The following is a 24834-nucleotide window of genomic DNA, read 5'->3' as shown; positions in this document are numbered from 1 at the left end:
TTTCCCTCATGGCTAGAGATATTGAACATTTTTTTTCAGATATTTGTTGGCCATTTGTGTTTCTTCCTTTGAGAAATTTTTGTTTAGTTCTTTCACCCATTTATTGAGTTATTTGGTATTTTGGTGTGAAGTTTTTTGAGTTCTTTGTGTGTTCTGGATATTAATCTCCTATCAGAGGAGTAGCTGGCCAAGATTTTCTCCCATTCTGTAGGTTTCTGCTTCATGCTCTTAATTGTTTCCTTTGCAGTGCAGAAGCTTTTTACTTTAATGGCATCCCACTTTTTGATTCTTGGTTTTATTTCTTGCACTTTGGAGATCTTGTTAAGGAAGTTGGTGCCAGCACCTTTATGATGGAGTGTTGACCCTATGTTTTCTTCTAGGAGTTGTAAAGTTTCTGGTCTAGTTCCAGCAGTTATCTTCATTTTAATGATGAGGAATTCAACATGTTGGTGTAAAATAACATTCCTAAAGACATTCAGTGACTCAATTGCCTTTTCAATCCAGGCTGGTTGACTCAAGGGTGTAACCCAAAGCTCATACTGGCTATCACTCTTACTATAGCCAGATGAGGTAGATATTATTGCTATTTTGTGGAGGAGGAGAAGGAAGTTTAAAGTAACTGGGTTACAAAACCAGCTTGTATGTAAATTTGAGATTTGAGCTTAGATGTTATCTCCCTAGGGAAGTCCTGTCCACATATGGTTTCAAGTACTATTTATTTCTTCCTCCATGTACTTTTTTTTAAATTAAAGCTTTATAGTTCTACATAGCAGTTGGGTTCATCCTGACAAATTCATACATGCATGGAAATCAATTTCAGTTCATGATCCCCTAATTCCCCCCCCCCATTTTTTCCCTCCCACCCTCCCTCATCTGCTTCTTATCACTGCAATTAGATGTGTGTTTTAAGAAAGTCAGTGCCAGCATCAATATGATGTAGTATTGACTAGCAGTTATTTAGTTTCTGGTCTAATTCCTAATAATGGATCCATTTTAATTTGAGTTTTATGCAGGTGAGAGATAAGAATCTAGATCCACTTTTCTACATGTTGCTATTCAATTTTCCCAGCACCATTTGTTAAAAGGACTTTCTTTTCTCTAAAATATTTTTTTGGCACCTTTGTCAAGTGCCAGATGGCTGTAGGAATGTGGATTTGTCTCTGTGTTTTTTATTCTGTTCCATTGGTCTTCATGTCTATTTTGATGTCAATATCATGCTGTTTTTGTTCTACAGCTCTGTAGTATAATTTCAGATCAGGTATTGTGATGCCTCCTGCTTTGGTTTTCTTGCTTTGTATTGCTTTAGTTATTCTTAGGTTTTTATTCTTCCAAATGAATTTAAGAATTTGTTTTTCAAATTCTATAAAGAATGTCATTGATATTTTAATGGGGATTACATTGAATCTGTATATTGCTTTTAGTAGTATAACAATTTTTAAAAATTTTTATTTATTTTATTCATTTTAGTTGTTGATGGACCTTTAATTTTTATTTATATGTGGTGCTGAGAATCAAACTCAGTGCCTCACACATTCAAGGCAAGTGCTCTACTACTGAGCCACAACCCCAGCCCTTTGTAGTATGACCATTTAGCAAAATTAATTCTGCCTATTCAAGAACATGGAATGTCTTTCCTTCTTCTAAGGTTTTCTTCAATTTCTTTCTTTAGTATTCTCTAACTTTCATTGTAGAGCTCTTTTATCACCTTGGTTAGATTAATTCTTCAATTTTTTTGAGGTTATTGTGAATGGAATAATTTTTCTGATTTCTTTCTTGGCTGAATTACTGTTGGAGTACAGGAGAGCGATTGATTTATGGGTGTTGATTTTGTATCCTGTTACTTTTCAGAACTCATTTAAAAGCTCTAGAAGTCATCTGGTGGAGTTTTTGGGTCTTCTAGATGTAGGATCATGTCATTGGCAAACAGATAGTTTGACTTCTTCTTTTCCTATTTCTATCCTGTTGGGTGCCTTCTTGCCCTGTGAGAGCTCTCTTTTCTTCCCACATGAATAAATCCTACTCGTTTGCACTCCTTCTTCTACATCTGTGAATTTTAAGAAATAAGAACCTGGAAAGAAGTTGTCGGTGAGCTTCTGGGGTCTGTCTGCTACAACACTGGAGGGCACAGCATGCCATTAAGAGCTGCAACACGCCACTCAATGGTAGTGAAAAAGAACTGGGCTTTGCTGGCTGCGACCCTCAGTGGGCTCTCCAGCAGGCATCCTCTGCCTTGATTAGCTGCTAACAGACAATAGGCTTTCTCAGTTGCAGAGGCCTGGAGCTGACACAGACCCTACCTACCAGCAGAAGAGGAGAAACTCCGATTTCAACTCAAAAACCTTCCACAATTCCCACTGCCAACATCAGACAGATCATGGTTCTTTCACTCAAGTGTCCAAGAGTCTCTTAATCTCCTTTCCAAATTTTCTTTTCTTTGTTGATGCTGCCCGGCATGACAAAAGTGCTCTTTTCCCTTCATTTCATTCTATTCTTCCTATTCTCAGATATATACTCACAACATGCAAAGCTCACACTCATATGCGGACACAATACGTACCAACACCCACATTCTGACATACACAACAAATGTACACACACACACACACACATATTGTGGGTGGGGGTTGAAGGAGTTGCTAGCCCTGGGCCCTGCTGAGGACAGATCATAGGTTTTGTTGTTGTTGTTTGTTTGTTTGGAAGGGGTACCCGGGCTAAGGACACTCAACTACTGAGCCACATCCTCAACCCTATTTTGTATTTTATTTAGACACAGGGTCTCACTGAGTTGCTTAACTCCTCGCTGATGCTGAGGTTGGCTTTGAACGCACAATCCTCCTGTCTCAGCCTCCGAACCCATGGAATTACAGGCAGGCTTCAGCGCGCCTGGCCAGACCACAAGTTTTTTTGTTTCATGTGCCCATAAGATCTTAGTGCACACTATTAAATATTAGCCATTTTTAGTGACTTTAAGTTCTTTCTTGACTATATCCTTGGCTGTTCCTCCTTTCATGATTCAAACAGTTTTTATAGTTTGGTGTCTTTATCAACCTTATTCAGAAGAATCCCTTCAATTCCCATCTTACTCTCATTCTATGTTGATGCCCAAGCATGGTGAGGCCTCACTGGACAGCAAGGGACAAGTCCAATTCTAGAAGTTAGCAGCAATAAAGGGCTCTGAGGCCCTCTAGGTTGAGGGTCTGAATCACGGCCATGGCTTGGACTCACCTGAAATGATGAAAATACACAGAGGCCAGGTCCCTGGGGCTCTAATTGACTCGGTCCAAGAAAGGCCCAAAAACAGGGAGCCATTTGTTTCATATCACAAGGCAAAGCTGCAACTACAGCCCATGACTCCTACTCCCAGACCAGGGCTCTGCCCAGCCCACCAGATGGCCTTCCTAAACACAAGTGGACACTGGCCTCAAAAGCAGCAGGGACCGTGGTTTGCCTCTGTCCTCCTCCACCTGTCAGACTCTGCACTTGATATGAAGGCACATCATGCCCCCGGGTCCTCCCAGGACTATTGCCCTGTTCCCATTGCCCTACCATGCAAGATGGTGGGGAATGGCTCTCAGGAAGTGACCACAGAACATTGGCTCAGGGACTTGGACCAAATTGTACCAGTGGGGAATTATTTTCCTCTGCTGGAACTTGGTTAGAACCAAATTCAATCAAAAGACACAGCACACTGGGCTGGGGCTGTAACTCAGTGGCAGAGCACTTGCCTAGCTTGTGTGAGGCACTGGGTTCCATCCTCAGCACCACATAAAAATAAACAAATAAAATAAAGGCATTCTGTCCTTCTGTAACTGCAAAAAAAAAAAAAAAAAAGAAAAGAAAAGAAAAGAAACAACTACCAGTGAATGGGGTAGATAGCAACCATCTGACACAGTCCTTAATTCAGTGGAGCCAAGACAAACCCAGCCCTACCAAATTACCCCAGAGCAGAACTTGGTAGAAGGTCTGCCCAGCCTTCTCCCTGTGGGATCTGGGAGGAGTCCTGACTGAGGAGCTGACGTTAGGAGACTGGCTAGAGTCTTGGTAGTGGGAGGTGCTTGATGAGATCTCTTTGGGAAAAACCAGGACTTGTCAGGAGAGGTGTATGGGATAGAGAAGGAAGAGGGAATCAAACAGGAGAAAGAGGGGGATGCAGAAAAGGAAGAATGGAAAATGAGACAACAGAGGGAGAATGGAAAGGAGAGAGGGCTAGAATTGTCAGATGAGTCCATACATGGCATAACTATAAAAAAGTCAGTCAGATTAGCCATTTCACTCATAGGAACTTAGTCCAAAGAACTGAAAACGTATATTACATAAAAACTTGTATATGTTTATAGTAGCTTAATTGCTAAACATTGGAAGTGACTTTGCCCTCAACTGATGCATAAGCAAATTGTAATTTTACAATGAAATATTACATAGTAGTGAAAAAGAGTGAACTCTTGATACACACAATCACTTGGATGAATCTTGAAAGCCTTATGCTTCAAAAAAGAAGCCAACCACAAGCGCAAACATTACATGACTCTATTTATGTGAAACTAGAAGATACACACACGTCTAATCTGCAGTGATAGGTTAGATGAGTGATTACGTGGGGCCAACAGGAGAAGGGGAAGGATTGACTCCAAAGGACTTTGCAGCAACCTAAGCACAGATGGAGCCAACTCTGTTAGGCTGGCAGGAGATGCCAGAGGCAAAGTAAGTGAATGACGCCTACAAACCCAGCCTCCCACTATATCCCTTGGACACAGGCCCTGCTCTAGATTCCTATCCTCCACCAGGGACATGCAGATATCCTTCCTGAACCTTATCCCCTCTGGCCCAGAGACACAGCTAAGAATCCAAGGCAAAGTCCACCCTGCTCTGGAAGCCAGCTGTATTTAGAGAGCACTAGACTCAGAGGCCTTTTTCCATAAGTAAAGAGGGAGAGGCGTTTGTCTAGGGGCCTATTGCAGGCCACAGCTTGCCCCGTGGGGCCACCCTGGCTGGTGCAGAAGGCACGCCTACCTTCCAGCTTACTCAGACCACACAGTGCTGATGGTCACCTGTCCTCCTGGAGGAGTAGGGCTTGCTCTTTCTAAAAGGCTCAAATACCTTCCTTGAGCATTTTAGAAAGAGCAAATCCTACTCCTTTCTTGCCAACATAAGAAAGTTCATAATTCTTTCGTTCAGTGTCCAAGATTCTCTTCAGTCACCTTTCCAAACCTTCATTCCTTTGTTGATGCTGCCCTGCATGACAAAAGTGCCCTTTCCCCTCCTATTCTTTAACCAGGTCCCTATTGTTCCTTCAAGGGCAAGTTCAAGGTCTTCCTCCGGCATACACCCTCTTCCCATCTTTCCAGCTCTGAGTGGTCACACTCTTTGAGCAGTCTATTTTAATCTCTTTCCCTATATGTGACACAATTATCCTGAGAACACTTGTACAGATTTCCCGTCTTACCCAGGTTGGGCTGAGATCCTTAGGGCAGGGATGATGTCTCAATTCATCACTGAGGATCAGCCACGTGCTCAGTACTTTATCTCAGTTAGTCTTCAGAATCACTTTATGAGGCAGGAAATATTTGATGGAGACACTCAGGCTTCGAGGGATAAACTTACCCAATTCACACAGCCAATATATAATAGAACCTAGACTCTACCACTAAACCATGCTGGGTCAATGTTGATACAAGGAACATGTTTTCCTCACTATGGAAAAAAAGTAAACTTGATGTATAAAAGGCTCTTGGCAGTCTAGCTATGTGAGCAAGAGAGTCAGGAGCAGAAAAGTACAGCCTATAATGTAGTTGAAATCAGAGGCCACAGGTTTTAATAGCAGAGACTTCATGAGATTGAGAAATGGTAAGCTGTGGACACAGGTGCTTTGAGAATGCAGGGCACTGAGCTGGCCTTTAACACTTTGTTATAAAAATAAAGGACAACACACATTCATGAGCCAGGTGCATGGATGACATTAAGAATGTCAACCTTACCCTCAATGGGGTGAGGGTTCTTTCTTACCATATTTGTACTTATTTTGTATCTTATCAACATGAGATAGAGTCACATCTCATTTATTAACCAGAAGTTCTGAGACAACTCAACATGTTAACATTAATGATTAATATATTTAAATCTCCCACTACTCCAGAGGGATTATTTCAGTCGTTATATGTTTATTTAAAAAAATTAAAACATAGGAGCCTTTAAAAACCACAACACAGAATGTCAGTTGTCCAGGATAGGAGCTTTCTACAGGGTATCTGGGCATCTCCTGAGAGATGGTTAAAGCCAGAAGTTCTGGGGCCAGACTGACTTGTGTCACAGCTCTGTCATTGCCACTGTGACCTTGAGCAAAACAAATTACTTATCCTCTCTGTGTCTCAATTCTTCTTCTTTAAAGTGAGATAATAATATTACTTCACAGGTAATATAAAATCCTCAGAACGATCCCAGTCACTTTGTAAACATTGAATAAATGTGAGCCACTGTGCTCTTGTTGACATCTGGATGAAACCCCGGTGAGGGACTGTGCCACAGTGAGTTTTACCACCCCTTTACTCACGAGCGTTAGGTGTTTCCCACTGATGAAAAAGATAAGCAATGTCCATGTCCTGGAGAGGGTTGTGGTCTGGTGGAGAGAGGCAAAAAAAGATAAATAAACAAGACCATTCAAGCTATGGCACACTAAATTAAACTAATAACCAGAGTGACTTGAAAGCAAGTAGGTGAGTAGAGATCCACATGTCATATAGTGTATGTGGTCAAGAAGGCTGCTAGAGAAAATGATATTTGAGTAGAGCCATAACGGATGAGAAAGGGCTGGCTATGCAGGGAGTTGGGGGCAAGGGCTTCCAGCCAGGGAACTGTGAGCACAGAATCCCTGACATGGAAAAGAACGTGGCACAATTAGAGCGTGGAGGGTCTCTGGAGCTGGGAATCTGGGAGTAATGAAATGAATCTGAGCAGGCAGACCACACAAGACTAGGCAGGGCCATGGCAAGACATCGGAGTGTCCAGAAGCTGTGGCCAGGTGTTTATCAGGGCAGGTACATAATCTGGTTTATATGTGTAGATCAGCTCTTACAAAGAGAATGGCTTATAGGAAGGCAGATGGGGGGGAATCAGGCAGACTCATTAGGCTAATGGAGGAGTTGAGATGAGTGAAGATAGTGGCTTGGACCAGAGAAGTGGCAGTAACAACTGGGAAAAAATGGCAGAAGCAAAATTTCACCAGAGGTCATGGGCCTGAGTCAATCTATGCTTCAGGACATGGCTGGTTAGCAACATGAGCCCACTATAGATTCCTTGATTGAATGCTCTTTCTCTATATCACACAGCCTTCACCATTCATTCCCTGAGGAAAGGCTACTGTTTGGGTGTATTCAATTTGTATTTTATATGGATGTGTTCTATAACCACATTTTCGTTTTTGTCATGCATTTGATCGTTTCCACAGTCTCCTTTTTCCTCTCAACACTGAGTTGTCCAGATCCATTCGTGCCACTGTTGTACATCTAATTTGTTGCTTTGAACCACTGTGTCATACTCCAGCCTGTGTTCCCTTCACCTCGTCCTCTGAGGGACACACAATTTACTTTCAAATTTCTGAAATCAGAGGTGATGTGGAGTAAATACTCTCATGCACACCTTTCTATGAACTTTAAGAGACTTCCCCTGGGATATATATACCTGAACCAGAATTACAGTATGAGCATTCTTACTTTAACTAAGTGATGACAAATTGACTGTGATGTCAACTCTTCCACAGAGGAGCATGATGGTGCCTCTGTCCCCACACCCCACCAACATTTGTCATTATCCAACTTTCTCATTGTTTTCCAATTAACATCTATAGTGAAATCTCAGTGTTTTAATGCGTTTCCTTGGGTTTTGCCTGTGTTGGTCCTTTTTATAGCTTTTGAGGGGCACTATAAATGGAACCCAGGGGCACTTTTACCACTGAGCTATACCCTCAGCCCTTATTTTTCTTTTATTTTGAGATAGGGTCTTGCTAGGTTACTGAGACTGGCCTTGAACTTGTGATCCTCCTGTTTCAGCTTCCTTAGTCACAGGGATTAAATGTGTGTGCCACTGCAACCTGCTAACTGATCTTTTTATATATCATTAAATGAAGATACTGACTTATTTTACTCCACAGAGAAAGTCCCTTTTGCCCATGCCAGCAGTTAAGCAATCTATTGTTTTCCTCTTGATTTGTAGTGCAGAGCCCCGTGATTCTGAGCATTTCCTGCAATTCCCATTAGCTTTTTAAATTTTTTTAATTGGTTTTAATTAGTTATAGATGGCAGTAGAATGCATTTATGCACTTTTATATATCATACATAGATGGGATATAATTTCTCATTTTTCTGAGTGTACATGCTATAGAATAATATTGGTCATGTAGTCACAAATATGCATACAGTAATAATGTCTGTTTCGTTCTACTATCTTTCCTATCCCCACATCTCCTCCTCTCCCCTCCCATCACTTCCCTTTACCTAATCTAAGGTAAAACTATTCTTCCCTAATGCCCCCCACCTTATTGTGAATTAGCACCCACATATTAGAGAAAACATTCAGCCTTTGGTTTTGTGAGATTGCCTTATTTTGCTTAGCAAGATGTTCTCCAACTCCAACCATTTACTGGCAAATGCCATAATTTTACTTTTCTTTAAAGCTGAGTAATATTCCATTGAGTATATATACCACATTTTCTTCATCCTTTCATCTATTGAGGGACACTGAGATTGGTTCCATGGTCTAGCTATTATGAATTGAGCTGCTATAAACATTGATGTGGTTGTGTCACTATAGTATGCTGATTTTAAGTCCTTAGGGTATAAAATAAGGAGTGGGATAGCTGGGTCAAATGGTGGTTCCATCCCCAGTTTTCCAAGGAATCTCCATACTGCTTTCCATAGTGGTTGCACCAATTTGCAGTCCCACAGCAATGTATGAGTGTACCTTTTTCACTGCATCCTCGCCAATCTTTATTGTTGCCTATATTCTTGATGATTGCCATTCTGACAGGAGTGAGATGAAATCTAGAGTAGTTTTGATTTGCATTTCTCTAATTGCTAGAGATGTTGAACACTTTTTTATATATTTGTTGATCAATTGTATTTCTTCTTCTATGAAGTGTCTTAGCCTTTCAGTTTCTTCGCCCTTCCCTCCTGTAAGTGGCAGAAACAAATCTTTAGTCCATCATTTCTTGTGAATTCTCTAAGAATTCTTTGTATGCACTGGATTTTAATCCTTTCATGGTTTGCAAATGCATTGCAAATATATTCTGTCAGTTATCTATTAACTTTACAATGTTTCAATGGACAGAAATTCTTAATTCTTATGTAATCAAATTTAGAAAATTTTTGCCTTATAATTCATGATTTCAAAATGTTATTTAGGAAATTCTCTCAGAGCTGGAAGTGTAGCTCAGTGGCTGAATGTGTTTAGTACACATGAGGCCCTGTGTTCAATTCCCAGCACCAAACCAAACAAAGCCACATCCTCCTCTATTCACAGATCATAAACATATCCTCTTACATTATTATTATCTTCTACCAACTTTTTAGTTCTAATTTTCATGTGTAAATGCCACTGATGGCCCATCTTTTTAGATGACATTAAGTGGGGATACATTATCTGTTAAACAGTTTGTTCTTTTTCCATTGATTTGTGCCAGCTTTATCACATGTTAAGTTTCTTTAAATGGCAGGGTCTTTCCCAGATCCCTGAGGCCTCTTGAGGAAGAAAGGTGAGAATCATCCTCACTGGCACAGAGGGTAGTGGTGTCAGCTGTGCTTTCCAGTGTGGGGTCACCTGAGGCCTAGAAGCTGCTGAAGAAAGACAACTCCCTGGCGTCCCCAAGAGTGGAGGCTGGGTAACAGTCCCTGGAGACACAGTTGGAGACCATTGCCTCAGTTTAGCCCCTGCTCATGGGGAGGAGGGGTATGGGATGGAAAAGAGTTCAAACCCTTCATCTGTTTGCAGAGTGGCATCAGAATTTCCACATAGAAGTCACTCCTGGGAAGGGGCAGCTGGGGGACCTGACTTGGAACAGCCATTGCATACTCAGGGTGCTAGGTCAGCCTCCACCTTTTGCTCATCTGGAGACATGCTGGATAGGAGCAGGGGTTTGTGCAGCCCTCACTGTCACTCTGTTGTGGTGACATTCCCTCTTTGCTTGGTGCTCCTTACTCATCTCCCCAAGCCACTTCTACCTTCCCCAGAGTCCTCAGCTTCCCCCTGTGCCACTGGAGTCCATGCTGGGCAATCGATCATTTAATTCAGCCCCTGCCTCTCTCCTCCCTAGAGGATAACCTCCTCCTCGTTGCCTTCCAGAGCCTGCCTGAGCAGTCAGCACAGAGGTAGGCAGGCAGCGAATGCTAACTGGTAGATTGGTCCATTCAGTGAGAGGTTGCATGGGCTCCACCTCAGTTGGAGGCACTAGGAAGGGTGTGGAGGAAGAACTTTCCACCCCATCTCCCCTTAGCCTTCTATTCAATTTGATTTAATCCCCATAAAATGAGTAAATGAAACCATGCTGTTGAGATGGACAGTGAGAACATACAGGGTTGGAAACCTAGGTTTCTATGCAGTGACTAGACTGGATGGGGTGGGATTGATGGCTTTGCCTGGGCTCCTTCCACGAGAAGAGGAAAGTTTTAGAGTTTAGGGCTTGGCCTGGACCTGACTAGAGGGAAGGTTGGAGGAGTGGAGGGAATGGGGGGCCAGTGGGACCCCATCATTTGCAGGACAGTGTAGTGCTATGGGTCAGGCGGCCAAACAATTCCGGGGTTCATCTCCTATTGTTCTGGCCTCCATCTCCCCCTTCATTTCCTAGCCTCCCGCCCTGTTTCCCCTACATGGTTGCCACCTCACCTCCTAACTGAGCCCCTGTCTCAACATCAATCAGCCTTTTCTTCTTAAAATTGAGCTTTGATCATAACACTCTCCTGCTCAGAAACCATCAGTGATTCTCATGGCCTAGAGAATAGGTCCAAATTTAAAGCATGGCCTTGGAGAGGTGTGACTAGATTTTTCTATCTTTCTAGATTTATTCCTTCACAAACCCTGCTTTCTCTCTGCCCAACTTCCACTACTCCATGTCTCACTGTCTACCCCACATATCTCCTCCCACACAACTCACTACTCAAACACTGGGTCATTTGCATATCCTGCTTTCTGGTCTCCTTGCCCTTGCTCATGCTATTCCTTCCTCCTGGGATGCCTCCCCCCCCCCCCCGTATCATTAGTTGAAATCATACCCATCCTCTAGGGCCCAGTTCAGATGTCACCTCCTCTAGGAAAGCTTCTTGGATTCCCTCTTTCCCTCCCCAACTGGAATCCGTTTTCTATCTTCTGTGCTCTCCAGACAGAGAGAGAATTCTGTAAACTACAAATCTTTACAGATTCTGTAAACTACAATTGATCCTCCTATGATACCTCCTAATTATCACAGGGAGCCCAAGACTTCAGCATCTCACTCCCCAGCTGGACTTCAGCAACTTGAAGGCTGAGTTTTCCTCTCTTAGTAGCACATATGCAGTAAGTGCTCATTATGTGCACAAATGAGAGTGAATTTGTGGAATCTGCTGAGGAATGTGGGTGCTGCACTTGTGTCCTTGGCAGTGAGTAAATGGCAGGACAGGAGGGAAGCTTCCAGGTCAGCAGGCCCAACGCCCCATCCTCTCTCTGGAGGGCCAGGCACATGAAAAGTCTTCCAGATACCACTGACTGGGTCCCATCCTGGCATTTGGACCCATTCTTCCCTGTGTTCAGATCTCACCCTGAGTTCCTTAAAAATCATTCCTATCTATGGGCCAGAAAAGCCGGTTGTGGGACCTCAGGCAAGAGTTCGGACAGAAACTCCCATTTACACAGCCAGCAGTTGAGCAGGTGAAGCCGCCCTTGTCAGGCCAGAGTGAGCCAATCACCAGGCCAGAGATAAGAATCATCCGGGTGGGGCAGGTGCATCCTCCAAGTTGCCTGAGACCAAAGGGGCTGGGCACACCCTCTGCACCTGACCCCCCAGGAGGTAGGGAAGGGGCACTGCCTCTGACCCTCTATTCAACAAGTCTTCAGGCAACTATCTTCTTTCTTTACCCTCTAATCTAGGGACCCTGATCTGGTCCCTGCCTTTCATGAGGTCCCTGCCCACAGTTCCTGGGGCACCAAGCCCTGGCACTGAAGTGGAGTTAGAAGGGAGGATGCCATCCCCCCAGAGGGGTATCTTTGAAACAAGACCACCATGATCTGGAGAGATAAGGATTGCCCAAGTCATGGCTGGACCAATCCTAAAGTCAAGAAGGTCCAGCCGCCTCCTTTTTGCATTGCCTATACCTTAGACAGACTGGTCATTCTAAGTAGCTTTGGCTGCCAACAGCTGAGCCCAACATCCAAAGCCCCTGATGGTCCCTGAATTTCTAAGATCTAAAAACTGTGGTTTCTTTAGCACTGAGGGACCCAGGACCAGGCAGGCACCCTATCTGTCCCCACCCCCCCCACTTAACCACTCCTCAGCCAATCCCAGCCACTGCCAAGAGGCATCTGGTGGGGTGGAGCTCTGAGTCAGAATATAAATTCCTGATCTTGCCACCCAGCTGGAGAGCCATCGAGATGCCACAGAGGCAGGTACCTGCCTGGGTCCCCCACTCTCTGCCAGACCCGTGCCAAGCAGAAGATGACAGGCACTTGGCCCCCTGTGCCTTAAAGGTGAGGGTGCAGTGCTAGGGGGATGGGGCTGGTGGCTGAGGGCCAGGGAGGCATGGCCATGGAATGAGGGGCTGGGGCTGGGGGCTGAGAAGAGGAGACAGGCCCCAGGGAGGAGTAGAGGCCATTATACTCTTTAGAGACCTTGACTTAGAGCCTCTCTCTAGCCCCTGAGGGAAAAGGTTTGGCCCAGTTGGGCTTCTGGATGGATGGCCCAGGCAAGAGTATCCACAAACCCTACAAGGCTACATGCAGTGGCTCGGGGCCATCCTCAGGGGCCAGGTCAGCACCAGGGTAGACAGTACTGCCAGGTAGAATCCACATTTGGCCTGTCCTGGTAGCAAGTGGATATTAACCCAGTGGACATCCTAAACTTTGCAGTGTGAGTGTGTGGTGTGGTGTCATTGTGGTGAGAGTTTGTGGCATCACCAGTCTGTTGCCATCAGTCATAAAGTTGCCCACCTGGTTTACAGTCAGGGCTTCTGAGTCCAGCCAAATCCACAGTCTCCCAGAAAGACCTCTGGGCAAATGGATCAGGTTGCTAGCACCTGAGACCAACTCTGTACTGGATTTCCTGTCTGGGCAACAAGGAGATGACTTCAGTTTCCAAGTTTACCACAGACACCACATGGGCAGGATTATTAGCTAACTCTCAAAGCAGCAGCTTCTTCTTCACTCTCCCAAAGCCCCTCACCCTGCCCACACTGAATCATTGAAGATGAATGATGCTCTGAAAGAGTTTTTGTTCCTTTAGAGTGGGAGATGGAGACTCTGTTCAGTCTCCAAGGAGCCCAAGGAGGGGAGCTCCATGCTGCATGGTGACTGGAGCTACTGCCCTGACCAGGATGGACATTCCCTCCAGGGGTGTGCCCAGAGTTCCCCAGAGGGGGAAAAACAGCCATCTGGCTTCTCTGGGGTGACCTCTAGTCTAAAATGTTGCTCAGACTGTCTACAATCTGTTCTGAGGTCCCAAAGGTACCCATCCTATTGGGGAGAGCCCATGTATCCTAGAAATTATCCCCAGGTTGGGCTGAGCTCTGGCCCAGTGTTACAGGGAAACAATGGCTACACCCAGCTCTCCAGGGAGGAGGAGGTGGCATCACCTGCCAAGCCTGCCCTGAGACGTCCTGGGGAAGGTAGCTGTCTTCCCTTCTCCAGGCACCCAGACCGTATAGGATGGTCTGTGAGGAGATGCCTTGCCTGATGGGCCTCACACCCACCACATCTGAATCCTGGTGATCAGTCCCTCCCTCATCCTCACCTCTACCTAGAAGACCATCTGTAACTAAATATTCTTTTGACTGATTTGTGGTAACAGCTGGACCCTTGGGTATAGAGAGAGCTCCAATTTAAGGCTGAGGTTTTATTCCAGCCTCTGCCAATCACTAGCCCAATATATGACCTGGCACAGGTTCTTGGCCAGTGTTGCTCATGCATCGTGAGACCCAACCTCCAGATAAATGGAAAGTGTACCAGAAAGGCAGATAGACGTGCACTTGGGTTCTGGGTCCTGGCTCAACCACCTGTAGACAGTGTGAGTCTGTGTGAGATATAATCTCTCTAACCTCAGGCTTTTCCTCCATGAAACAGGGATAATAACACCATCTTAGGAGGCTAGCTAGAGGGTTGGGCCTCCAGGGGAGGGTAATACATTTTGTTCTCCACCCCCACCAAAAGTCATATCTATAAAATTAGGGCGGGAAGGGGCCGTGTTGGAATGTAATAACCAATCCTGAGATTCAGCTCCTTTCCGTATGAGCTAGCAAGGTCCCTCGTCCTGACTAGGTCTTAAGGGGAAGTAGAGTCCTGGCAAGATCAACCTTAGAGGTCAAGACCAGGAAGAAGGCTGGGGTTGGATGTATCTATAGTCTGGGAAGTGTCGTTCTCTCTCCCATGTGGCTTCCAGAAACTAAGGCCTGTCTTTCCTGGCACAGTGTACCAGTTCAAGTGGCTGAATACAACCTCTCTGCTGCTTGCTAAATAGTCCCTGCCTTGACCTCCAAGCCCCTGGTGTTCCCTGCTCCTCATCCCAGGGTCTTCCCCATGCCCTGTGTACTGAGGATTTTGTCCGTCCCTAACCCAAAGCTGCAGCTCAGTAGCCTGGTGCCTGACCATGTTTATTATTAAAAAGTTTTACTTTCACCTTGATACTCAATTCTCTTTCTGGGATGGACTTATACAATCCCTAAAGTTTTACTACACCACAAATGACTCCATAACCTTGTTTTCCACTGGTTTCTGGTTTCCATCTGCATATTCATAGACACCAGGCTGTATGTTTTTGCATCTTACTACTATAGATCAATTACCTCTGGGGCCATGAATTTTTGGTCACCTCAAACACCAATCCTGTTGAGTTGTTTTATCAGGAACAAACATTCTTTTCAATCCAAGGTCATTTTACATAGGCCCAGTTCCTGGAATTCACTTGGACCCAGACTCAAGTCCCATAGTCCTTGCATACTACCATGGTCCCTCTGCAGTGTCTCTCAAACTCTTTGTAGGCTCTATCTGTAGCTGGCGAAAAGTAAGGGCACTTTTTGGAGTATTTTGAAATTGGGTCTCTCCTGAAAATTCCTGAACTAGAAGGTGTGATCCGAGGGGCAAGGAGACCACTGAGGAGTCCTCTGTGCCTACTAAAAAATGGTAACTTCTCTAAGGACTCTGATAGTTGTGATGTGCTCTAGATGTTCACCAAAAGGGAATGTTCATGGAACACATCAATAGAAATGTTAGTTAAAACACAGCCAGTAGATGGACTTCCAAGTTTGGGGGTTATTTGGGGGCTTTGGGGAGGATTCATGGTAAATAGTAGTCTGTTAGAAAAATTGGTTCTGAGAGAAGAAGACCAAGGAGAGGAGATGAACACAAGCAGAATCTGCTTTGTGATCACCAAGGACCACTTTCAGTAAGGTGAGAGTATAGCAGTGGTCCTGAACACAGCCTTGAGGGTTAGAGTTGTATTCAAAGTCGAAGTTCCTCTGATTCTAGCTCTATGTCAAAGGACTTAGACCCAGATTCTCCATCTGTAAAGTGAGGCTAGTCAGAACTGCTCTACAGGGTGATTGTAAGGATTGGGCAAGATTGTCTACACAGAATAAGTGCACGGCATGTGGCACGTGGTAGACCCTCAACAGATGGCCACTTACATCACTATTATTGTTGCAGAGTTAGAGTAGGACGAAATGGTTGACTTCATTGGCAGATAATAGACAAGAATGTTTCCTGGAAGGCAGGAGACTTTGGGTGAGGTCCCTAGAGAAGTGGTGGATTCTCTTTCTCCCCTAGAACAGACAAGGAGCCAGGTTGGGCCACCAGCAGCCCCTCCTGGTTGCAGGAGAAGGGCTGTGATGGTTGAAAGGACGGGGGGCCTTGTGTTCAGAGTCCTGCAATGTCAAGGACTAACCCTGCTGGGGTGAGACCTTTGCAGCTTCCCACCGGGACTCCAGGTGCCCTCTGAAAAAGCAGCCGATGGGATCAGACTTGCCAGGACCACACTCCTGCTGCAAGTCAACTCCTGCCTCCTCACCAAGCCAGACCAGGACCCACTCTGCCCAGGAGGGAGTGAGAAATGAGGAGCCCACAGTACTCAGAGAGCTCGTGTGTTTCCAGAACAAGAAGAGAGGCAGTGTGAGTGAGCTTTGGCTCAAGTCAGGATGCTCATAACAGAAAGCTGATAGAGCAGGTTATTCTTCATGAATAGTCAATATTTCAGAGTTAATTCACAAGAGGAATCCTTGGACTTATGTGTGACTGTCAATTTGACTTTTTGTTTTGAAGTAGCTGTTGGGGAGAGGCAAGGAGAGGAAGAGACCCTGAAATTACATGTCTACGTCAGGATCTAAATAACTTGGCTTTCCCAGAATCATCATTCTCTTGTTGCTGGTTAGAATTAAGCACCAGAGGGCTGGGGATGTAGCGCAGAGCAGAGCACTTGCTTAGCATGTGTAAGGCCCTGGGTTCAATCTCCAGCACTGAAACCTAAGAATTAAGCCCCAGAAAAGTTTGGAAGGACAGACAGCAAAGTAATACTGCTGATGGAAGGACAGACAGCAAAGTAATACTGCTGATTGTCTCTGAGTGGTATGGCTATGGGAACTCTGCATGTGTGCGTATCGAGGAGTACTGGGGACTGACCCCATGGGCACTTTACCACTGAGCTACATCTCTAGCCCCTTTTATTTTTTTATTTAAGTCAGGGTCTCAGTAATTTGCCTAGGTTGGACTTGAATTTGCAATCCTCCTGCAAGTGGCCTCCTGAGTAGCTGGGATTATAGGTGTGCACTACCATACCTGGTTGGGAACACTTGTTTTCTTCAAACTTTGTTTTTCCCACAAACCTCAATACTATTTAAGGAGAGAGAATTGCATCCTCTAAGACAGGCACAATGTGGTTCTAGCTGCACAGAAGAGTATATGCTGGGTGATAAGCCATGGGTTCTAGTACAGGGCCCTCTACAAGCAGACATTGGTAGGCTGGAAGAGTCAGGATTCAGGGGTGTTTGCTGTGGGCTCTGAAGTGGAGAGTAGGAGACACTGGTCTTAGCCTGGATAAAACTCTAGGGAAATTCAAGTCTGAGGTTCAAGCAGGAAATGCATGAACTGCAAAGAACTGGGACCTGAGGGAACAAGCAGGAAGCTTCCTTGGTATGCTGGTTCAGAGCCAGGTGAGGAAGAAAACACCTCGCCTTAGCAGCCTCAAGCCTTGGGAGACCAAAAGAGTCTTCCCAAGTCCAGAAACATGATGGACTGTGGGGAGGATTCTGGAACCAAGAAGATCACAAGCCTTGGCAGCAGGAGCCTATGGCCAACTTGACCTGCTCAAGCACCTGCTGTCCTTGTCCTTCACTCTCAGCCTCTCAGCCTCTAACGCAGGGCCTGACCCACAGTGGGTACTCAAAAATAATACCTGGAAGTCAAGGACTGAGAAAATGATTCATTCTTGCAGAGAAACAATTGGAGGGGACACCCCAAGTGCAACAGAAGCAGGGAATTGTGTCGGTGAGAGCATGTGGCCCTGAGCTCTGGAAGCTCCCCACTATAGAAGCTTAATAAACACGGTCTTGAAACCTGGGGCAGGGAGTCATAGGCAGAGGAGGACTGAAGGGAGAGGAAAACTGTGGTTTTGTAGGCAGAAAAAAATTATTCAAGGACATTTTGCAGTTACAGGATAAAGAGAAACCAGTGAAGCTGGCAGAGGTGGTTTCAGGGCATCTAAGAAGCAGAAAGTAACAGAGCCTGAGGACAAAAGTGGACCAGAGGCTGTTGTGTCATTCACAGAGGGCAAAGACAGCTGGGGATGGAGGTGGGCAGGACTAGGGAGCCACACCCTTTGCCACCATTACTGGCTTATGGCTTGAGATGATGGCAGAACTCCCTGAAAATGATCAGGAAAAGAGGAGTGGAATAGGAGACACATCAACTCCAAATGAGCAGGGCTCAGGGTGTGTCTACACCCACAGTCATTGGTCTGAAGCAGGCCCCTGGGCTTAGTGATACCTACAGAGGCATCTGGCAGACATCTGTCATCAAATCAAGGATTACTTGAACTTTTGCCACATCCAAGACAGTTTTGCCATAACAAAACACAAGTGTTAATGGTAAGACACGGCAAAGAAGAAAGAGACAGTTATTTACTGGGAGGAAGAGATACAATGACCAGAAAGATTTGTGGGAAGATGCTCTGAGTGGTGGTGGGGGGCTGAGGGGAAAAGGAGATGCAAATACTCTGAACTAGAGCGAAGCATCAGGATGGTGGTGGGCAGCTAGCCTGGGGATTCCCAGGAGGTGTCTGGAATTGTCAGTCTATCATCCCTCCCAGTTACACCGTGCATCCTCCTAACTAAGTTTTGTCCTAAGCAAGGGAAATTTTTCTCTGTGTGGGGTGGGAATAAGAAGTTATTCAATGAAGGAGCATGGAAACACATCAGGACTTCCTTGCTATACTGTTCCTTGTGTGTTTGGGGCCAGAATATTTGTTCATTCATTCACCCATCTAACAAACATTTATTGAGCACCTTCTATATATCAACATATTGCAAGTACTAGAGCCACAAAGATGAAAACCCAGACAGGGTTCTAGGATCTAGGAGCTTTCAGAACCTGAGAAAAGACAGATACTAATCAAACAACGACAAAACAGCATGGAGGCTATTGTAATGCAAGTGGGCTGGGGGACAGGAAGGCATGGTGGGGGAAGTCACCCAGGGGTACTGGATATGGGGTGATGCTTGAATAATGAGGCCACTGTCCTCTCAATCTGTAGGATGGGCTGTCTCCATGCCACATGTTGACAGTGAGGGTCATCCGGATGAAAAATGTCCGGCGGGCTGATTTGGGTGAGTATCCTTCTCTCCCCCACTACTTCTCTGCTTGTGGGACTGTTCTGGATATGATCTAACTTACCAGGGATGGTAGTGTTTCCTGGCAGCTTCACTTCCCCGTCATCCTGGTTCTTACTGCATCCCAGGCCATGAGCTCCCAGGGAGTCCTCTGTCTCAGGAAGATACAAAGGCATCTGAGGGGGCAGGATACTTCCCGCACCCATTTTTTGGGGGGCTTTCCAGGAGACCAGCCCCTTCCCATGTTTCTCTAACCTTGTCTCATCCAGAGAGGAAGCTTGCCCCGCCCACCCTAGGAGAGAAAGCTCTGAGAACTGGAAGCGTCATGAAAGGGCCCAGATGTAAGCATCCAGAGACGTAGGAGCCTGGCAGGTGGAGAGGCTGCCCTGAGGGAGGGTCCTGTTTCCTGAGCATCTGCCAGGATGCCCATACACCATTTGATCCTCCCAACAACCTGAGTAGTAGTCCTGGGACACCATTTTGCCAGTGAGAATTAATGATAGCTTAAGGTAGAAATGGCATTTGATCCTAGGACTGGAGAGCTGGGGAGGAAACGAGAGGGAGGCTGGAGGCCCAGAAGCCAGGCAGAAGAAGTGATGAGGTGCCTGAGTTTTGCAGAAGAGATTGCATGACTCCCTGAGAGATCATATGCAGATGATGCTGGAGTACAGGTGGGAGAGGTTGAGAACCTGAAATGCAGGGATGTGGGTGGAGGAGGGAGGAGGGAGACACCTGCAGCCCCAGAGATAGCAAAGAGGATTCAGACTAAGCCTCTGGAGGGTGCAGTGTCAGCAGGAGCAGTTCCAGCTAGGCTCAAGCGTAGGCCTGAGTCTGCCAAGTGGCCTCCAGAAGGCCAGGGACCTCTCCTAGGGCTTCTTGGGGCTTTCCCAGCCCAGCAGTGGGTAATCTGAGGAGTCAGAAAGTGTCCCCTGGCCCAGGGCAATGGTCATGTCTTTTCCTTTGTTGCCCATGCCATGAAAGTGGATCGTTCACTTACTTTACTCCTTCTTGGGCAGAGGTCACCCTCCCTCAGGGATAGCCCCATTTCCCACATACCCACAGCAGTGACTTGCCTTCCTGTGGCTTCTCCTGAGGTGAGTCTGTCCCAGCCCCTCCAGTCACCCTGGCTGCACAGTCTCATTCTGAATGCCTGCACCTGTGTGCTAGACCTTCCCATTCCCAGGGCCCTATCTTCTGTCTTATCCCAGTGGGGCAGGCTGTGATTTGGCTCTGCCAGCCTCCTCTTCCCCTTTTTCACACACTCCTCTGGCACACAGGCTTCCTTTGGGGGTCTTCTTTGGGATCCCCTTTGTTGTTTATATTATCCTAAGGAACTGGAGGGCATATGTGGCATCTGAGTACCCAGCCTAGGCCTGTCAGGTCTGTATTCTATGGTTGTTATGACTGAACCATGTCACTACTTTGCTCTGGTTAGGTTGGAGACTATCCCAGTGACTTTCAAGTCCTAAGTCACTCTCGCTTGAAATTGTTCCCTTCTAGCTTTCATGGAAAATGAACAGCTCTCTGATCTAGGCCTCTAACCATGTTTGCCATGTTTCCCAAGATTCCAGAAAGGGTAATGGCTGGGAATACACACAGCTTCAGAGATGATCCCCTCACCAAGAACTGGAAGAGCACTGGGACTGGGAGACAGCCAGGCCTAGAAACTTCCCCGCCATCAGGAGTTTTTATTCCTCTTGGGAAAGCAAATTAAAACCCAAATCAGCACTCCAAGGGCCATTGGGTAGATGTCTCCAAAGGTCCTGGGGAGACAGTGTTCTGAACGTCTGTGAAGATAACTGAGTCATCTCTGCCACCCACAAGCCAGGAAAGGAGTCAAGTCATTCATATGACCAAGCCCTCTATCACCCCACCTGAAGCAAGAATTGGAATCTGCCTTTGCCTGGGAAGTCTCCTGAAGTCCCTGAAATTCTCAGATTGCATCACCACTGCTTTACCATTCCTCTTGGCCAACACAATTGCCACTGTCCTTAGAGTCAGCTAATGGTGCCTGCCCAATTGTCACCCGCGCCCAGCTGATCTTCCCCTCCATCACCCTCTCCAGGATTACCTTATTCTCACAATGTACTCTCTTTATTTCTAACCATTGGTATATTTGGCAGGAGAAAAAACTTTCTGCAAAAGAACCAAAAAACAAATTAATGTTTAAAGGGTGGATATCTAATCAATCTATTCTCTTCAAGGAATATTTTTGTCTTAACTAGAGATTTAAGCGTTAGGCCAAAATACTGAGATTTTATTTAATGGATTTAAGGGGATAATTTTAGGCATGGACTCAACTGTAGGCATAAGAAGGAAGCAACTGGGCTGGGATGTAGCTCAGTGGCAAAGTGTCTGCCTTGCATTCGCAAAGCCCTGGGTTCGACCCCCAGTTCCAAAAAAGACAAAAAAAAAAAAAAAAAAAAAGAACCCCACCAAAAAAAAAAAATAATAAGATTAAAAAAAAAAAGAAGAAGAAGGAAGCAACTGTAGAGGGAGGAAGGCCCTCAACCCTCAAGTCATGAATGCTCAGCAGACCTTTGTAGGTACAGCACTGATCAGTCACTGCCTGCTGGCTCCCACCATACGGGAAGCAGACCTGAAGAGAATTTCCAGGCCCAAGAGGAAGGGCCAATGTCTAGGAAAAGCCAGAGGAGCCCGAGAGGGCCAAGCAGGTTCTTGGTGAGTCTCCCTATGGGCAGAGCAATTAGGCATGCTAATCTGCTTACCTGGATCTGCAGTGACTCAGCACAGAATTTTTCGGATACTGATACAACAGGAAGTTGAGCTGTTTCATTCATTCATTTATTCTAGCCTTATTCCAGAGGGTGGAGACACACAACCTCCCAGCCCTCATGGTACTCACAATGGGATGGAGACAAATGAGTGGATCTGCTGTCACAGCACCGTGTCTCGGTGCTCTGCCAAGAGAGGAACAGACTTGGGTGCTCAGGGAAGGTTTCCAGAGGAGGTTCCTTCTGAAACCTGAAGCAGCTAGCAAGGAGAAGGCTGGGTGAAAGTAGAAGAGAAAGGTGTTCCAGGAAGAAGCAAGGTCATTTGCAAAGGCTGGAGGATGAGACAGAACCATACATTTAGATTCTTAAAAGTGATTGAGTTTGGCTGAAGCCTAGAGTATGAAAGTGCGTGTGTGCACAGACAGGTCTGGGGTGTTAGGGTGGAAATAAGAGGCTGAGGCTGGGGAAATGAACCAGGAAGTGGAGCTTCTTCCTGAGGACAAATAGGAGCCATTAAAAAAACTTAACTGGGGAATGGCTTGGTCATATTTAAAAAGCTTCTTCTGACTTCTCTTGGGAGAAAATATTAGCATAGGATATGTCTGGAAATAGGGAGCCCAGTTGGAAAGTGGCCCCAGAAACAATGGTGGCCTGCACCAAGACAGTGGCAGTGCAGATGAGGGGAAGGGTAGAGCTCGATAGATGTGAAGAGTTAAATGGATTAGCATGAGAGTTGAGGAGCACACTTGGTACCTGAGTTGATGATGAGAGGAACAGGTTGGCCATGGGGTGACTGGAATGATGAGATCGCCATTTTCTTCTGATTCTGTTGGGGGTTTGGTCATTCTTTCTGCCTGAATTAAATGATTATGATGACATCTAGAGGAGAGTGTCATCTCACCTTTATTCAATTGAAGGATGGCTGTGAATTCCTATCCACTGACCAGTGAGCTCTCAAGATGAACCAGACATCAGGAGTAAATCAGAAGCCAGGAATGCTTGTGATACAAAATGTGGCTACTGACACTGATAAAGCTTTCAAATATAGTGATAATGGGGGACCAAATCAGCCCCGAGAGACAGCACCGATCCTGCTCTCATTAGCAATTAATAACAATATCATGAACTAGTTTGGATTAGTTCTACCACATAGGACTCCCATATTAACCAACTTTACCATCCAGAGGCTTCTGACACTGGAAACTGATTGGCTTTCACCATTTTCTATGTATCTGGTGTGTTCGCTGAGACTTACTTGTCAGATGAATGACAAAAGCAATCACAACACTCTTCCTGCCTTCTCCCAGACAAAATGGAGCAAGGGAAGCAGGTTGGCTGCTATTCTTTGATCTATCCCTTCGACTACTCCAACCAGAAGATATAGAAGGCCTTCTTCCATTTTGAAGGCCTATTGGAGCAAGTCAAAGCCTTTTTCTCTTCTCCAGGGCTATCTAGAGAATTTTAAAAAAATAGAGACTGAGAAGAAAAAAAAAATTAATTGTCCACAAATAAGAAGGCTTCTTGGGTCATAAACCTTATGGTGGGAGACTAGGTTAAGTATGAAGAGCCTGACTAGGTGCAGTTGAGGTATTAAGCCATATGGAGATGGTGGTACTGGCTCCAAAATCCTGCTGAATAGCTCATTCTGACCAAGCCCACCAGGGCCCCTATTGGCCAACTTCTCATCCTACTTTTTCTCCCCAGGTCAGAGAAAAGCTCAACTCTACTTTGGTTTTCCTTGTGCTAAGGCAAAAAGGAAACCACACTTTGGGGAATTGATCTTCCAGATCTTTCCCTGACAGAGAGAAAATTGTGCAGCCATAACTTGTCTCAAACCAACAAACATTTGCTCAGAGACTAGGTGCTTCTGCCTCAGGCCATCTGTGTCCATGTGAATGGTCAATGGGACCTGGCCTCCTCTGTAAGACCTATATCCTGCAGTCTATGACCTTCTTTGGGTTCTAGGACAACTGTCTCTAGAGAGTTAGACCCTGAGTCAGGAGAGAACCTGAAGCTGAGAGGAGATCTTGCTCCAAAAGAGACTCGACTCCACACTCTCACCTCTCTGAACTGGGGTTGGTTTCTCTCCCTTCTCTCCCACCCTGGTTTTTGTTGGACAGTGAGCCAGACAGACTGCTTTGTAAGCCTCTGGCTGCCTACCGCCTCTCAGGAAAAGCTGAGGACGAGGACCATATCCAACTGCCCAAACCCAGAGTGGAATGAAACCTTCAACTTCCAGATCCAGACCCAAGTGAAGGTGAGACATGGAGGACTGACTGTTCCTTCTGCCCTGCCTGCATTTTTGTCCTATCTGTCCTCCTCTTTTCTTACATGTCCTTCTTAAGCATTTTTATTTCTACCTATTCTTGTCCTTCTCTACTCACCTATTAACTACTTCCTTCTGCCTATCTCACATTTCCCTCTCTCTTAGTCTATTTATCCTTCTACCTTTTTCTGGTCTCTCTTGTCTTTCTATCTAAATATTGCTGATACTAAGCGTCTCTCGCTCCGAAACAGATTGCCTTTCCAGGACCTTCCAGAACGTGCTTGAAGCAGGAGAATTCACAGAAGGAAAGAGCCATTCTATTAAATAGGTCAAGGTTAATCCAGTCAAAGCATTTTTCTCTCTCTTAAATCCTTTTCTGATTGCTTTACTATTTCTATTTCCTTTGGTGGGTATTCCTTTATTTATTGAGGTTTTTTTTTTTATAGTGGTGGCCTTCAGATACGTGGTGACTATAAGTCAAGATCACATCTCCTGTAGAATCCTCCCTTGAGCTCTCCAAGTTGTGACAGCCTTAACAGAGAGTTCTAAAGACAAATTTGACCTCATCATAGAGGCATCAGCCCCAGTCTTGAGGTAGCTCCAAATTATTACTTGCATTTTTCAAAGATGCTTCTCCATTTCTAGTTCACAAGGAGTTCTTTTGGTTTTCAGGAAGATCTTTTTTTTAATTTTTTTTTAGTTGTAGGTGGACACAATATCTTTATTTATTTCTATGTGGTGCTGAGGATCGAACTCAGTGCCTCACACATGCGAGGCAAGTACTCTATCACTG

At 45.5% G+C, this 24834-nt stretch overlaps 1 protein-coding gene across 1 annotated transcript in view; it reads left to right on the top strand.

The window, feature by feature from the left end:
* The window catches only part of Pla2g4e (phospholipase A2 group IVE), a 67967-nt gene that overhangs the window by 19405 nt on the left and 23728 nt on the right, over window positions 1-24834 (top strand). The window contains exons 2-3 of the mRNA XM_077799472.1: window positions 18965-19037; window positions 23896-24032. Coding sequence (XP_077655598.1) covers window positions 18965-19037; window positions 23896-24032 — 210 coding nt within the window. The remainder of the gene's footprint in view (window positions 1-18964; window positions 19038-23895; window positions 24033-24834) is intronic.

The sequence above is a fragment of the Urocitellus parryii genome, chromosome 6, assembly GCF_045843805.1.
Source record: "Urocitellus parryii isolate mUroPar1 chromosome 6, mUroPar1.hap1, whole genome shotgun sequence".
Taxonomy (NCBI): Eukaryota; Metazoa; Chordata; class Mammalia; order Rodentia; family Sciuridae; genus Urocitellus; species Urocitellus parryii.
This window is presented reverse-complemented; position numbering and strand designations above follow the sequence as displayed.